This window comes from Sciurus carolinensis, chromosome 15 (genome assembly GCF_902686445.1).
Source record: "Sciurus carolinensis chromosome 15, mSciCar1.2, whole genome shotgun sequence".
NCBI classification, from domain to species: Eukaryota; Metazoa; Chordata; class Mammalia; order Rodentia; family Sciuridae; genus Sciurus; species Sciurus carolinensis.
The window spans coordinates 54,996,718-55,012,538 of NC_062227.1; the positions used below are offsets into that span (position 1 = coordinate 54,996,718).

The 15,821-nt window shown below is 37.9% G+C and overlaps 1 protein-coding gene across 1 annotated transcript in view; it reads right to left on the reverse strand.

The window, feature by feature from the left end:
• Positions 1 to 3,453: 3,453 nt before the first annotated feature.
• Skor2 (SKI family transcriptional corepressor 2) overlaps positions 3,454 to 15,821 on the reverse strand; it is a 42,308-nt gene continuing 29,940 nt past the window's right edge. Inside the window, exons 8-9 of the mRNA XM_047526675.1 lie at positions 8,871 to 8,936; positions 3,454 to 4,128 (exon numbers count right to left, since the gene is read on the reverse strand). Of these exons, the coding sequence (XP_047382631.1) occupies positions 8,874 to 8,936 (63 nt within the window). The 3' untranslated portion in view covers positions 3,454 to 4,128; positions 8,871 to 8,873. The remainder of the gene's footprint in view (positions 4,129 to 8,870; positions 8,937 to 15,821) is intronic.

Here is a 15,821-nt window from a genome sequence, read left to right on the forward strand (position 1 = left end):
GGGGACACCTAACGATGACCCCTGCCTATGCTGTAATGGGAGATATCAAAGATGTTATAGATTGACTCAGTGTGACAATGAGGTCAAGAAGTTGACAAGAACTGGATTTGGGGTTGACTCTGCAACTAAATAGACTTTACATCCAATTACTTCTTTTAGCTCAATCAAAGGACCAGTGAGATAAGAAAATGAAATTAACAGCATAAATATATATTGGAAAGCACAAATAAGTTGTTGACTGATCAGAGCCCCCAGATAGGGTGAAGGGTTTATAGTTAGAGTTAATAGAAAACCTGAAATAACAGTGTTTAAATAAGAAAGAACCTAATTTTTTTCCAATATTAAGAAAATTTGGAAAGGGGCAGTTCAGAGTTGGACTGGTGACTCAGTAGTCATCAGGCACCCAGCTTCCATTATATTTCTGTGCCATTCTAGCATATGGCCCCAAATGGCTGCGAGGGCTCCATCCACATTACAGATACCAGGAAAGAGGGAAAGGGAAGGGAAAAAAGAAACACTTCTTAACCAAAGCAAGCTCTTTTGAAGAGAACCTCCTGGAAGTTCTGTATGTTGCACCCATTGGCTAGAAGGTAATCATGGACCAAATATATCTAACTGCAAGGAAGTCCAGGAAGGCAGTCTTTTATTGACATTTATTGTCACCTGAGAATGGAAACCAATGGAAGGCAACTAACAATTTGCCACCGATGGACACTCTTAGCAAGAGAGAGAGAGAGAGTTCAGAATAATAACATGGAATGATCTGCTATGGAGTTGGTTCAAATAAAATACGTGAGATCCCTTCACTCAGTAGCTACAACATGACAGGGGCCATGCTAAATGCTAGGAGAAGATGGTGAGCTGAAATACCCCTGATCTCCCCACCAAAGAGGGCATAATCATAAACATGGTTTGGGGTGTCTGTGGAAATTTGTAGGATGATCCAGCTTTGTGCACTTAACTTGGAAGACAGAGACAAAGGCGCTCACCCTCTGGGGCCTGGGGTCTGCCAGAGGGCCCCATCAGATGACACGGTCACACATTCTTACCGTGCAAACACAGGTCCTTTTCTCTGACCTTCTTCACTGCTAACCAAGACTGTCTTAACTCTTAAATGACAGAGCTCCTGTAGGTTTGACTATATCCCTGTAGCTAGCAGACAGTCTCCCTGTTTTCCATGGGGCTGAAGCCACACTCACTGCAGAATCTAAGGAAATTGGGATGTGATGTCCCTCTCTCCTTGCCTGTGGCAAACAGACACACAATTACAGGCATTCTGAGGATCGAAAGCATCAGTCTGAAATGTCTAGTTTGCCCCAATAGAAAATACTTTATTGGTTGGGCCAGATTATTTGCTTTGATTTGCTACGGTCTTTTCTGATCTTCTAATTTAATTTGGAATTAAAACAGAGAATTTTGCTTGCATTGCCTCTTTTCTTCATTAACTAGTATTTGGGTCAACCTTGGAATTTTGACCTGATAAAATAGTCAAAGAAAAGAGCACAGCATTTTTCTGCTGTCATTTTGGAGAGCCAAGAATTTTGTTCGTCCTTCTGAAGAGAGGCTTTATTTTCAGCCCCAGGCAGAGTGTAGATGGATGTCTTGTCTGTTTTTACAAGGCAGCTCAGATACCCAGTCATATCGAGTTTTAGGAAGAAATTCTTTCTGTTCCAGCTTAAAATCATCGAGCATTTCTAGAATGGGGAGAAGGTGTTCACTCTCCTTGATGAGAAAATGTGTGGGAGTAAATGACACATTTTCATATCATAGGCTGTAGATCCCAAAGTATATTGCTTTATGGTCGCAGGGAAGATTATTAGGTTCCTGTGCTTGTAGCAGCCCACAGACTGAGTCTGATAAAAGCATTTAATGAGGTTCTGAGGTTATGGGAATAAGGACATCAGGAGTCCTCTAGCCCTCAGGGAGAGATGTGCAGCTGGGCTTCTTTGGAGCTTAGAATTTAGATGGAGAGCTGGAAAGCATCAAGGAAGTTCTATATTCTCAACAGTGGAGGCCGATGGTCTTTTCTGCACTGGTCATGGTCATTGACTCAATTCAGAGCTATGCCACGGTTAACAACTCTGGGGCTCTAGAGACATGGTTATGGTGTATCTGATTCTAACTTCCCATTTGCTATAAAATTATTTGCTGATATTTGTGCATTTAAAAGAATGATATTTTAGGTTAGTTTTTAAACACATGTGCCATCCCATGTTCAAATACAAGTCTCTCCTGGAAGGGTGGCTCAGAGCGAATATCCCTTGTCACAGCGTCTTCATATTAGTTTCCTCCAGTGGTCAATAAGATCCTGTCCTCAGATTTTAGTACTTGGTTTACATCCCTTCCCTGATATGGCTTCTCATCCTTCATGAGCTAGGACGAAAATCACAAATGAGTATCCTTCCTTCTTTTTCATGTGTTCTATAGTTTGGATCTTGGATGACTCCCAAAGGTCCATGTATTGAAAATGTGGTTCCCAGCCTGTGGAGCTTTTGGAAGGTGGTGGAAATTTTAGGATGTGGGGCCCCATGGAAGGAGGTTAGGTCATTGGGGGAATTCTCATTGGGGTATCAAGACCCAGCCCCTTACTCTTTCTCTCTGCTTCCTGATTGCCATGAAGTGAACAGCTTCCTTCTCCCCACACTCCCTGCCATGATGTACTATTTCATTGAAGGCCCAAAGGCAGCAGGGCCAACAGACTGTGTGTTGAAATCCCTGAAACCATGAGCCAAAATAAACCTTTTTTCCTTATAAGTTGATTTGTCTCAGATATGTATTACAGCAATGAAAAGCTAACTGATGAAATGTGGTAGCCAAGATAAAAACATTTATCTGTGTCAAGGGTAAATTGTGATAATAGAGTTCATAGGGAAAAGTATTAAATATCCTGGTGATAAATTTTAAATGTCTTTTGAAGTCTGCCAAAGGATGTCAGTGTTGAGATGCATTTTCAGTTAGGGTGGTCTTTGGTGACCTTAGGTTGGGAGATTGTTCATAGCGGACTTTTTTGCAAGGCAGTGTTTCCTTAGAAATCTTAACTGCAAGGGGGTTACTATTTTGGTACTTCTATCTATCTTATCCAAAAAGCTGAATTTTGGGCAAAACATGAATGCATGGAGTTAGTTTTAACATCACATGGTCAATTCTATCACCAACGCTTTGGAAGACCTGACAGGAATTTGGAACATGACTTTACCTATACAAAGATCCTCACATGATGGAGCGGTCTCCATATGCTGATTAGGGTGAAAGGCTAACTTAGTTTCTAATAATCATTTTTGAAGGACTTCTACTTTTAAAAATAATTTATTCAAATACTGTATGCCAAAATAATTATAAAATGCAATGACTTTTATGAGTTGCTCCCAAGCAAATGTGCATTTAACTACACAAACAAAACTATTACTCCATAGGTTTTTTTTTATTATAGACTTTTTATCCACATGAATGTTAAAGAAACTACAACAGAGTTAAATACCATTTTTGATAACATGATTATATTCTTAATTACACTCAATATTAAACTGTAAAATATTTCCAGAGGAATACAATTTTCATTCATACAGCAGGCAAATACCAGCAAGAAAGGGGCCACATGTGTCTGTCTAGTTCGCCATGAAAAGCAGGTTTGTAGCGCTGACATCTTTCCATCTGTCGAAACACGATCACCCCTCCTGGGACAGGTCTTCTGTTTTCTTTCCACTAAGAATCACTTCTTTAAAAGTAAAAAGACAATTGTATAGAGCTGCTCTCTCCTCGTGGGCAGTACTGAGACTTCCTGGGACCGTTCGTGGATTTTTCCACCCAGCCTGTTGGCTAACAGCACTTCCCATACTCTGGGTTCGGTTGTCCTTTAAAAACACAAATACTCAAACTTTGGTTCCACCAAAAGATGCGACAAGCATTGACTGCTCTGGTTGGCTCCCCCCTCCCCCCACTAATGAATGGCTACAGTCTATTTTACATGGTTGTCCATGCTGCTTTGAGGTCACTTGTCCTTGGGTTCTCCCGAACCTGATTTTGTATTTGATTCCCAAGCCCTTTCAGTTTGCAGTCTTTCTGCAGGTCAGAAGTGCTCAGTGGCAGGCTGTATTTTACAAGAGTACAAGAGTAAGTGGATGTGTGCACCTGGAATAAAACAAAGGACAGAATGATGACCGAGCATAATACAGGCAGGTAATTTTCAAACACGTGAAGTAGTAGTTACTGTACCCTTAAGGGAAGACATTGTTAGTGCAGTTTCAATACAATTTTTAAAAATGTAAATATGAAAGCACCTTCCCGTTTACATGTTTGTCTGCTTATCTTATGTTATGCCTCTCTGACACTGAATCAAACCAACTCTAAATCAGAGTGTGCTGGTTTGCTATGCCCTCCTTACCGAAAAGCCATCTGGCTGGTTCCAGAAGCTCTGGTTTGCTGTTGGACACACATGAAGACAGCCCGCGGTGAAAGGGCGGACAGAATTCCATGCTCTGGTGCCCTGTTGGCTTTGGTTGGATGGTCCATGTTTTATTTAATTTTCTTGTCTTAAGGCATTAGGGAAACCGCAGAAGTATGACTGGAGGTTTTATGATTCAAAATCAACAAGATCATCAGGTTATTAACTGCATATTTATAACTGATAATGGAAGATGTGAATTAGGCCACGATTTTAGGTTACAAACCAGAGAACAGATGAAGAATGGGCTGTGGGACCAGCCAGCCTTGCCCAAGTCCTGCCCCTTCCTAGCAGTGGGTCCAGTGCCCACTGACTCAGCTGTCTGCTCTTCAGCTCTCTCTGCTGTAGGATGGAAGAAGTACTTATTTCAATGGATTTGATGGAAGGTTAAAGAAGACAACCTATTCAAGGTGCTGAGAACAGTGGGGGTTCATCATTATTCTCAGTAGAGATTCTTGGAAGAAACTGGTCCTGTCATTTCTGACTTAAGATGAGAGAAATGGATATATATATATATTATTCCCCCTTTTTATCTTTTGTCACACAAAAGGAAGGCACAAGGTTCGGCTACAATCTCTCCATATCCTTTTAAGACTTTTTTTCTTGTTACTACTTTTATAGCAATTATTCCACAATAGAAGAAGTAGTGGGAATTTATCAAAGAGGTAAATATTCTCAACATAGGGGAAAAATCATATTTTCAAATTCTCCAAGAGGATGCGAAGTAGTATTTGGTGATGAAAAACATGCAGACATGAGGCAAAATAGGTGCCCATCCATTGGCTGTTACACATGCTCTTGACCTGGCTTTGATAAAGCAGCCCCTTTGTGGGGAGCAGGGAAAAACATGGCAGAAGACTGGCATGTGGAGTGATTGCCAAAATTTTAGAGCTGAAAGAGACTTTGATTGGACTCATCCACACATCATTTATAGATGAGAGTGAGATTCAAAGAGACTAAATGATATTATCAAGATAACACAGGAAGTATCCAATCTAAAACCCAGTCTTTCTCATGAACGGCCCAAGGATTCAAGGCAGAGAAGTGGCTGTAGAGCCAAACAGACCAGGACTGAATCCTGGCTCTGTTATCTGTTTTCATTTATGAAACGGGAACAGAGTCTACCTTATAGAGTTATAAGAACTTACAGATGAGTAAATTATATGATAATGCAGTCAAGAATTTAGCCCAGGATCTGGCATAGTTAGTACCCAATAAATGATAGTAATTATCATTTCCGACCTGGCCAATGGGTATTTATAGTTATTTCCATAACTATAAACAAGCTATTTTCTAGAATTCTCTTTTCATTATGGAAAATTATTTAATTCTTTTCTGTCAAAAACATGGGTGTTTCAACCTGGTATGTGAATGGTATTTGCAAAATGATTAAAGGAGGTGCTTAAAGAAAACAAATGTAAAGTAATAAATTAGCGTTGACATCATGACCTTTTCTATTTGGGGTACAGGTTTCACAGATTATATTGGGGTGTCTTTGCAGGAACTGCATCATAGAAATAACTAGTGTTAAGGAAGAACATTAGGGATAATTCTGGGTTTAAAAACAGGCCCAGATGAAAGAGTGAAACACAGACATTCTGAAATGTTCAAGTCTTTTCCATTGTACTCACGAGCTCTCGATGTGACAAACACACAGAGCAGAACAACGTCTAATCTAATAGGGCCTGTTTTAGGAGGTGGCTTGAAGATAAATTAAACAAAGTACACTTTACACAGCTGGTAGTTACACAAATAGAATTCATTGCCCCAAAGGGGACTATGCCTTTGTTGAAGAAAGACTTAAATAAATCCGTGGGTAATGGGCACTTATGGAGTTATCGAGGGCAAGTTAAGAGTACTAAGTGTATGTGCCTCAATTTTTAGGGTGATATCATTAATCACAGTAACTTGGCTCTTCTGATGAATTATACAGTCAGTGTCTTGGCTGGAGTGTTCGTTTCCTTGAACTCAACATGGAATTTCTTATGTTCTAACGTAGGGCAAAAAAGATTTGTGGAGCAGTGATATGTGGCAGTACTTGCTCAGCTTATTAAGTGGATTGCCTGTGGTTTTGAAAAGCTTCCTCCCCTTAATAGTCATATTGGAATCCACTGGGTGGCAAGAACACAGCACACCACCTTAAGGGTCACTTTTGCATAAGACATTAATGCATCAATCCCTAATTTGGAAACCTGTGGTCACTCAGCAAGACAGAATTTGTCTCTCTCCCCTGGTGTAATGATTTTTATTTTGTAATCTCTCTTGGGGTAACTCCTTGCAGGCTTGGCATGTTGAGAATCAGAGACTGGCTCTAACAATACAGCCATGATTCTCTGCCTGGCTGATTTAGCTAAGCATTTAAGTAACCACTAATCTTCTGAAAGCACCAGGGTCTACTTAGAGAAATCCCTGTTGGTCTGCAAAGATGGAAACAAAATCAGCATGGAGGAAGCATTAGTTACTAAATACAAATCAATCTCTTTTTTTTCCACCTTGCTGTACGCTCTATCACCATCACAAGTGTGGCTTCAGGGCAGCGAGTCTTCATTTTGTAGGTGCAAGATGGGCTCATGTCTGACAAGCAGGGAAGATGAGTTGGGGAAGTGGAAGGAGTAAAAGGAAAGTTCATTGAAGTTCCTATGCATAAATCAAACCACACTCTAATGGGCGAATCTCACAAATGCTGAGCAAAAGAAGCCAAACACAAGAACATTCTATGCAATGTTCTTTGCATGAAGTTCAAAAGCAGACAAAATTAACCTGTCTAGGGTGGGAGAAACTGGATAGGGAGACACCAGGTTCTTACTGAGTGCTAGAAATGTAAAAATTGTGTGTAAATCCATTGAGTTTTGACCTGGAGACTTCATGATTTATATGACTTTATAATATGTAGACTATGCTGAATGTGTTATGCTTCAACAGAAAGACTATTTTGAAACATACATGTTAATATTTCGTCTTTTATTTGAAAGAAGATTAGTTTGACACTTTCGACTATTATACATGTGGTATTATAAGAATTAATTGGGATCATTCTTGCCTTGATTATCTTGATACTCAGAGTTAAGATTCCCTGGAGTCTAAATGTTTTAAAATTTTCATTTCACACTGCTGGTGCAATCCTGGTCTACTATAATGTGAAAGAAATCATTCAAAGTCAACCTCAGACTTAGTAAAAATACTTTAATATATAGAACAGAGCCAAACTCAGGCACATCTGTGTATCATTCCGTGAAGATGGAAACAGAATGATTTACTATCTGGGCATCTCTGTTGCAGAAACATCTGCTCATGAGGATAAGAAGTCCATGCACTAGGGGCAAGCTTCTAAAGTTGGGAGCCCTGGAATCTCTTCTTGGCTTTGCAACATGAACACAGCATATCACATCTTCCTTTTCTGTGCCTCAGTTCCCCCCTTGTAAAATTAAGGGACAGTGTACAAGTGAGAATATTTTGGAGAGGGCTTAGAATGCCCGATGAAATGCATTATCATTAAACTTATTTAAGACAAATATGGAAAATGGTCACAAATAAAGATGATGGCAAGAAGAAGGATTGTCATCTGCGCATGGAAGAGGACATGTGATAGGCAGAAGAGAAGCATGAAGGAAAGGGAAGGAAAGGAACCTCGAGCCTACATCAGGAGGAATTCTTTTTTGCCAAGAAATTCTATTGAGTTGAAAACATGTTCCAGAGGCAAGCAGTAGGAAAAATCATTCTGATGGGAATGGATCAAACTGATAAATGGCCACAATCCTAGCTGCATCTTACTACATTGCTACAGAAACAAACATGTCCTAGTTTTTGCATTCCTACAATTCTAATAAATACATATGTCTTCTTCCATGGAATCACAAAGTTGTTTTTGAAATGCTTAGGCATTTTCTGAATAAAATCAGTGAATTTTCACTGTCTGTTTTTTCTTAAGAGTTCAGAATATTTGTCTTTTAAATTGTTGCCAGCTGTGACCTGGAACCTGGCTTTAGCTTAGAAAAACTCTTATTGTTTTAGAGAAAGAATAAACAGAAGGTCTCAAATTGACCCCCAATTGTTCATATCACCATCTTCGCAAAGGGGAGACAGAAAAGATGAGATACCATAAGCATGACTGGTGATGTTTCCAAGGGGTAGTAATGAGGGTGCAGAGAGAACTCTAAAGAGAAGAAAATTGCAAGATAGAATGAACATCACTTCTGCAGACCAGAGAATTTCCTTACTTTCAGGAATTTTCCATGGAATTTATAAGAAGCACTTAGACATTCATTTAGCAAGTCTCATTCCCAGATATAGTAAAGTTCATCAGTGTATTGACTTAAACACAGGATACAACTTTACCAATCCCTTGGGGTAGTTCAAGTTCATCAATCAAGAGCACAGTCAGCAATAACAATATGGATTGTTAAAAATCTCTTTTCTCTGGCGATCTCACCTTTTAGCTTTTGCTGAGATGGGCACCAAGCTTTTCTTTCCTGATCAAGCTTGCTGCATAGGGGATCTGCAAGACAAAAGCAAAACCATTCAGGTAAGTTAATTTGGAGGCAGATGTGTAGTGGAGCCCTTTCATCATGCCTAACAATTCGAATGCCAATGGACCCTCCCCGAGGAGAAGGTTCCCATCTGTTCAACAGTAGGAACTTCTGGGGTACAGCATTCCTGAGTTCTGTTAAAAAACACATCAAGGACAGAAGGGGTGATCACACTGGATTGTTGCTTTAGCTAGTCCCTGAGGTTAACAGGTAGTAGTACTTCATTTTAAAAAGTTTTTGAAATTTTGCATTTAGTATTGTGGTATTATTTTTTAAATATGAAAAGTGAATTGCAATACTATAATAATGTCCAAAGTCATAACAAGAATTGATTACAAACTAGTTCAATACAATCTTTCAGTCTGTTAGAGTGATTTCTTTATAAAATATAATAGCATCATAAATCACAGGTGAGACTAAACACAACTATTACTTTGGGTAATTCCTAATAACTGATAAGAAGCACCAGAAATAATTGTAGTGAATGGAAAATATGAACCTAGAGAATTCTACCTGGATAAACTCAAAAAGTACTTTTGAATACCGAGGTTGTGAATAAAAACCTATCACATTTGATATACTACTTTTCATTAGAAAATTCAAATGGGTGAATTTGGATTACAAATATTATTTAGTTATTTTCTCCACTAACCCCTGTTAAGGTCCTCTATCATTGTGTTACCTACCTGAATCATTACAAGACTAAACTCAGGAGTCTAAACATTTTATCTATTTTACATTTAAAGAAATACATATTTGGCCTTTTAGAATGTAACATGAAGCCTGACATGGTAGTGCACACCCGTAATCCAGAAGGGAGGCTGAGGCAGGAGGATCAAAGTTTAAAGATAGCTTTAGCAATTTAGTTAGGCCATAAGCAACTTAGTGAGACCCTGTCTCTAAATTAAAAAAAAAAAAAATGTGTGTGTTGGGGGATAGGGATGTGACTCAGTGGTTAAGTGCCCCTGGGTTTAATCCTTGGTACAAAAAAAAAATGTAACATGAAAATATGATGTTACTTAAAAAGAACAAGGAGAATGAAATTATTTTCATTTTTTTAGGCAATTCTTTTGAATTCTGTTATGTACATCTCCGCATTCCTAGCACATAGTGTGTTTTACTGTCTTAATCTACCAGCCCATAAATGCAAACCTTTATTAGTGGAAAGGAGCTGCAAATTTACACAATGATGCTAGTGACTCAGGTGAGCTGGACCATTTTACCATAAAAATAGGTCAATTGAATCAAATAATCTTTTTAATGTGAAAAAAAGGAGAAAATTAAAACAGTTCCCAATTTTAGTACACAATCACAAACTAACCATATTGGATGGGCACAGATCTGATAAAGGACATAGATAGTGGCATTGAAATTAATGATTCATGTAGCAACATAAAAAGTTCAGTGTTTAGGAGGTGGGTTGGGATCAGCTAGCTAACTATGACAAGGACAGTTACACAGGGACCTACTCCCGTTACCTCTTCTTTTCACTGGAGGTTATGCGACACTTGCTGTTAACAGAGATACCATTGGATCTTGCTTTTCCATTATGGTGAATGCTGCAACAAGTCAAAGCTCTTGAATCATCTCTCTGAGTAGCTGTGCAACATAACAGAATCCTGAATATAATTCTATTATTTAGGATAACAATAAATTACATAAACTTTTGGGTACAACCAGTTACCCATAATATTTTTGGAGGAGTACTGAATATTAAACCCAGGGCCTCATACATGCTAGGCAAGCACTCTACCACTGAGTTACATTTCCCAGCCTTTTTTATTTTTATTTTGAGACAGGAGCTCACTAAGTTGCTAAGGCTCCCCTTGAACTTGTGATCCTCCTGCCTCAGCCTCCCGAGTCTCTGGGATTGCAGGGGTGCACCGCCGCACCTCCACTGTGTCACTGTCACTTTTAGAAAGAGTCCTCAACATCAGGATTGGATGCCACAGATTTATTGTCTGTTCTGTGCCAGGCACTAAGAGAGATAAGTCAACATCACCATGGGCCACCAAGTGTGTGAACTATTCATCCTAACCCAAAGTGCCAGAAGGTCACTATTCTCAGAGCTAAGTCAAAATACCTTTTTCTTTCCTTTGTGTGTGTGTGTGTTTTTTTCTCCAGGAACAACAATATCGCATTTCATTAAGGTAGGAAGTGGAGAAAGAAAAGAAAAAAGGACATTTCCAAATGTCCTTCCCCAAAGCCTGAGACAGGAATTTAAACTGCTGTGAGAATTATCTCTGCACAAACACTAATTTTTAAATTTATTTCCTTGAAACTAAATAAAAGCTAAACAACAACAAAAATGAAAAAAGCAAAAATTAAAGAAAGATTACATTAGCACATGACCTACTTGTTCATGAAAACTAGGTTATTTCATTGATTCCAAGATATGTGTTTCTCATATATCTTCTCATATACCCCTCACATTTTAACATCTCTTAAATCAGATTATTATAATTGATGACCTCATAAAATGACAGTTGGAAAATTTTTGCCTTGTGATTAATCAAATAACGTGCCTCTTAAAATTGATATTTCAGGTTTCATAAAATGCAATATTGAATTTACAGACACATCAGCAAACTCTCCCCAACTTCCAGGAGCTCAGGATTCTAGAGGCTGCACTTAAGTTATTATTCCATGGACATCTCCTACAACAGAACTTAAAAATACTTTCTTTTCATTTTGACTAGCTTGGAAATCACCAAGAATGACATGGACAAAAAAATAATTGATAACAAATTAATTAATTAAAATGTATATAACTTCTAAATTACCCAGTTGACTCTAATTGAGCAAAAGTATTGGGGTTGATTAGGGAATGTAGCTGAGTGATAAAGTGCTTGTTTAGCATGCCATGAGGCCCTGGAGGTCCTGGATTTGATCCCTAGAAGTGGGAAAAAAAAAAAAAAAAAAAAAGGATTGGAGAATTGGAGTTCTTCGATTTCCCTAGTTTGTGCCAGGAGGGAGTTAGCTTGAGTTCACTCAGGTGAGTCAATATCTCAGAGCAAGAAAGGTGAGAAGGCTATAGAACTAAGGGAAACTGAGTTTATTATTAAGATGCAAGGCAGTCATAGATGAATAATTGGAAAAAGACACTGAATAGTTGAATAGTCAAAATCTGTCGGCTGTTAGAAAATCTTAAAATCTTGTAGTCAAAATCTGCTGTTAGAAAATCTTAAAATCTTAAGGAAGCTTCCACAGAAATTCACGTTTGCCTCAAGTCCCCTGACTTGCAGGGACCTCCTTTTGACACATACTGAGCCACAAAAGCAAAGTCCTCTAGAGGGCCAGGAATCTTTCTCTAAAAGTACAGTGCAGAACAGTAACTGTTTCATTTACTTTTTCCAAAAAACATAAAACCTATTTTTACAAACTCTCTGGGTTGAGACTAGGAATCTGGGTAAGTTCCCATTCTAACTAATACTGGAGATCCTCCAAGGAAAGACCATACCACCAAGGAACTGAGTCCTTGTCCAAAAGCCAGCACTCGCCAGCAATAAGAAAGACCTACTGCTCCTTTCCCTACAAAGAAGCATTGCGCTCTCACCACTGGGAAGTGGTAAACTGCTTTTTTACAAGTCCACAGTGAATGAAACATTAGTACTAAATCTATTGATTGAACATCATTTTAATTGAGGCTTTTAATGAAGAACTTTGAGACCGGTTCCCCTAGCTGCATGTGACTGCAGCATTCTGAAAAAACAGCAGAGGGCACTTCAAGACTAGGACATGTGCTTTGTCTGGGTGCTTTGTGGTAGCTGTCCTGCAAGTTCCAAGGACGAGAGTCTGGGTCTAGCCCTCATCATGAGCTCCGTGTAGCAGCTTCACAATGTCCTTCAAGGACTAGGACCAAAAAAAAAAAAAAAATTTTTTAAAGGAAAAGAAAAGAAAAATCAGTATATTTTCAACAAAACTGCAGTAATAGTTGATACTCAGATGCATTGCTTTAAAAAGTCACCAAATTAGCAATAGAAAAAAATAAAAGATTATCAGGGCATTCTAATAGTCCCAGTTCATGTTGTAAATCATTATAATCCAGTTCTTGGAAAAACTAATTAAAGGATTATTCACTGAATAAAATATCTTCAGCTTCTTCATAATCCAAAGGGATGAAGGAATTTTTTTTAATTGAACACATTTCTCCTAGAATCACAATTTTTTTTGTGAATGAGGAATCCTTTACCTTTTATCATACTAAACATTTATATTTTCGTGAACTTCTTAAATTCTAAAAATTTGTATTTGATTCATAGTGAGAGGAATTTATTTGTTTTGTGTAAATAAATCCAGTTTAATAAAGAAAAGGCTTTAAGCATTTGAAAACCCAGAGCAGAGATTCAGGATTTTAACACAAACTAGGTCAAGTACTCTGAAACTCAAATTTTAAGCTATTTTTAAAAAAGTGTTAACCTGTGTTCCTGAATAAATGTTAAATAAACTAATTCTACATATGCTTTAAATTTGACATTGAGATGCATGTATATTTATTTATAAATGCACAAAGAGAGTTGATCATTTGACTCTATGGTTACCACAATTTTGAGTTTAACAAACTGGAAAAAAAGATGCTCTGGCAAAGAAATGATAGTCAGCAGAGAATCTAAAAATGTAGGATCCAAAGAAATTCACAAGTTTTCTTTTTGTGACAAAGATACCCGAGATGCTTTCCATCTAAGTCTTTTGAATAGGAACACTGTGTAACAACATAGGATAAATGTACTGTGGGTCTATGGGAGTCATTACAAAATATGATGGTTTTAATATAGTCGAATGATCCATGATTGCAAGATAGGATTGGTTTTTATTTCATCTAAAGAAAAAAATGCTTATTCTGTAATAGGTACTCTGTAAACTTTAAGTATAAAATAATTTTGGGTGGATTGTTCTGTTCTCAGAAAGCAACGTATGCAACAATATTTACTGATGGATGAGCTCATTCAACAAAAATATTGAGAAAGTCAATAACTGTGATACTTCACAACTCCTTAATAATCTTCAGATAGGATTTTCTAAAGACACTTTCCCCCAGGTACGTTAGCAGATATACATAAAGCTGAATAAGGAACTAGATAAATCACTGTTCAAGTAACATCGAGTCTGTTCTATCAGTTCTAAAGCAGATAGTATAAAACAAACACAGATCCTTTCTGCATAAAAATCTCCCTAGCTACAAAGCTTTAACTGGTTCAACTATTATAGAGACTACTTGCACACTGGCATAGTATTTTATGACTTGTATGTGCATTTCATGTTTATCACTCACTTGCACCTTATAATATCCCTATCGGGTCAAGCCTTATGATAATTCCCTTTGGAGAAAAAAAAAACAAACTGACAACATAGGCCTTGAGCCAAGTTTATAGACCTCAGCACTCATGTCTGCTAGTTGCAGACAGTGCAGTATTAATACACCAGTGCCCCAGAACTCACTGGTATGTCTTCCTTTGCTAGTTGTGGGCAGTGGTTGCTTAAACACACATTCTTTTACATGCTTGTAAAAGAACATTTGAGGAAATCAGGACCAAGCCAGGGAAATTAAGAATTAAGGAGACTGCTTTATGAGAGCATCAGAGTTAGGTCAGGTGGGCCCATGGGTGATGATTCATTTGGCAAATATTTACTTCTAACTAAATTGATGCTAGACTCTGCTAGGTATTTAAGGCAGTGTTGCCCCTGGGCATTTTATGGCAGGGGACACAAAAGAAGGGGAAGAAGCAGGAGGGACGAATCCTATTTCACCAATTTTTCTTGTCGGTCACCTGTTTTGTGAATTTCAGGAATTATACTGTAGGGTTGGGGAGAAAATTCTAGCTTTGGCACAACTATTTAACTTGTTGTCAGGAATACTTTATGATCCAGAGGATTAGGGATGAATACGACTCATCTAGATCCATGGATAAAATATTTTGTAATACAGTCTAAAAAAAATGTTTAGTGATACCAACTCATGTTTTCCAGGTACCAATTATCTCAAAAGACATGAGACATTTTTTCTTCTATCAATACCACCTGCTTATTTGCCAAAGAAATCAAATATTAAAAAAAGACATTAAGTTTACATAACTGGCCTTGAAAAGGGGAAATGAAATAAATACTTAGTTTCCTTTCCTAATGCCAATTTCTTATACGCACCACCACCCTGAAATCACATTTATTTTTTTGGTCTCATGTATGGCAATTTTAAAAAATCTGAAAATGAGGCCCTATGTAAAATAAGTAAGGTCTAAAAATTTTATATCCCTCTGCTTATATTCAAATTCTTCCTTTGGATGAAAAAAAACAAAGTATATTCACAGCGAGTAGTTATAGCTCTAATTATCTGGAAATAAAAAAAAAAACAGAATAGTGGATACATTTTTTTTTACCTGTTATGAGGGATTTATTGCCAATTGATTAAGAAAATTCTCTTCTCCTCAGTGAATTTAGGTACAAACAAAACTGACAAGCAAGACCAACACAAGATAAGGTCCTATTTAAGGGGCATCTTGCATAGAGGTTTTCAGAAATGACAGTTGTCACCAAGGGACTGAGATCAAGGAAAACGAATCGGGTGTTTTAAAAGATCCAAGCAGCACTTTGTTAACAGAGCCTTCAGAATTCAGGAAAACATGATGGAACCCAAGACTGTTTTAAGAATGACCCTTAGGAATCTACATGAGCAGAAACATATTTCTTAATGCAGACAGAGACTAGACATCTGGTTCTCCAAACGAGATGCACAGATACCCACACTTAATGATGTAAGGGTAACAGATCAGCTCAAAAATGTCAAGCAACCCATATTATAATAATCTTGCTGGTAATACCACTAAGGATCAGCATATGTCTTTATCCAGGTGATTAAA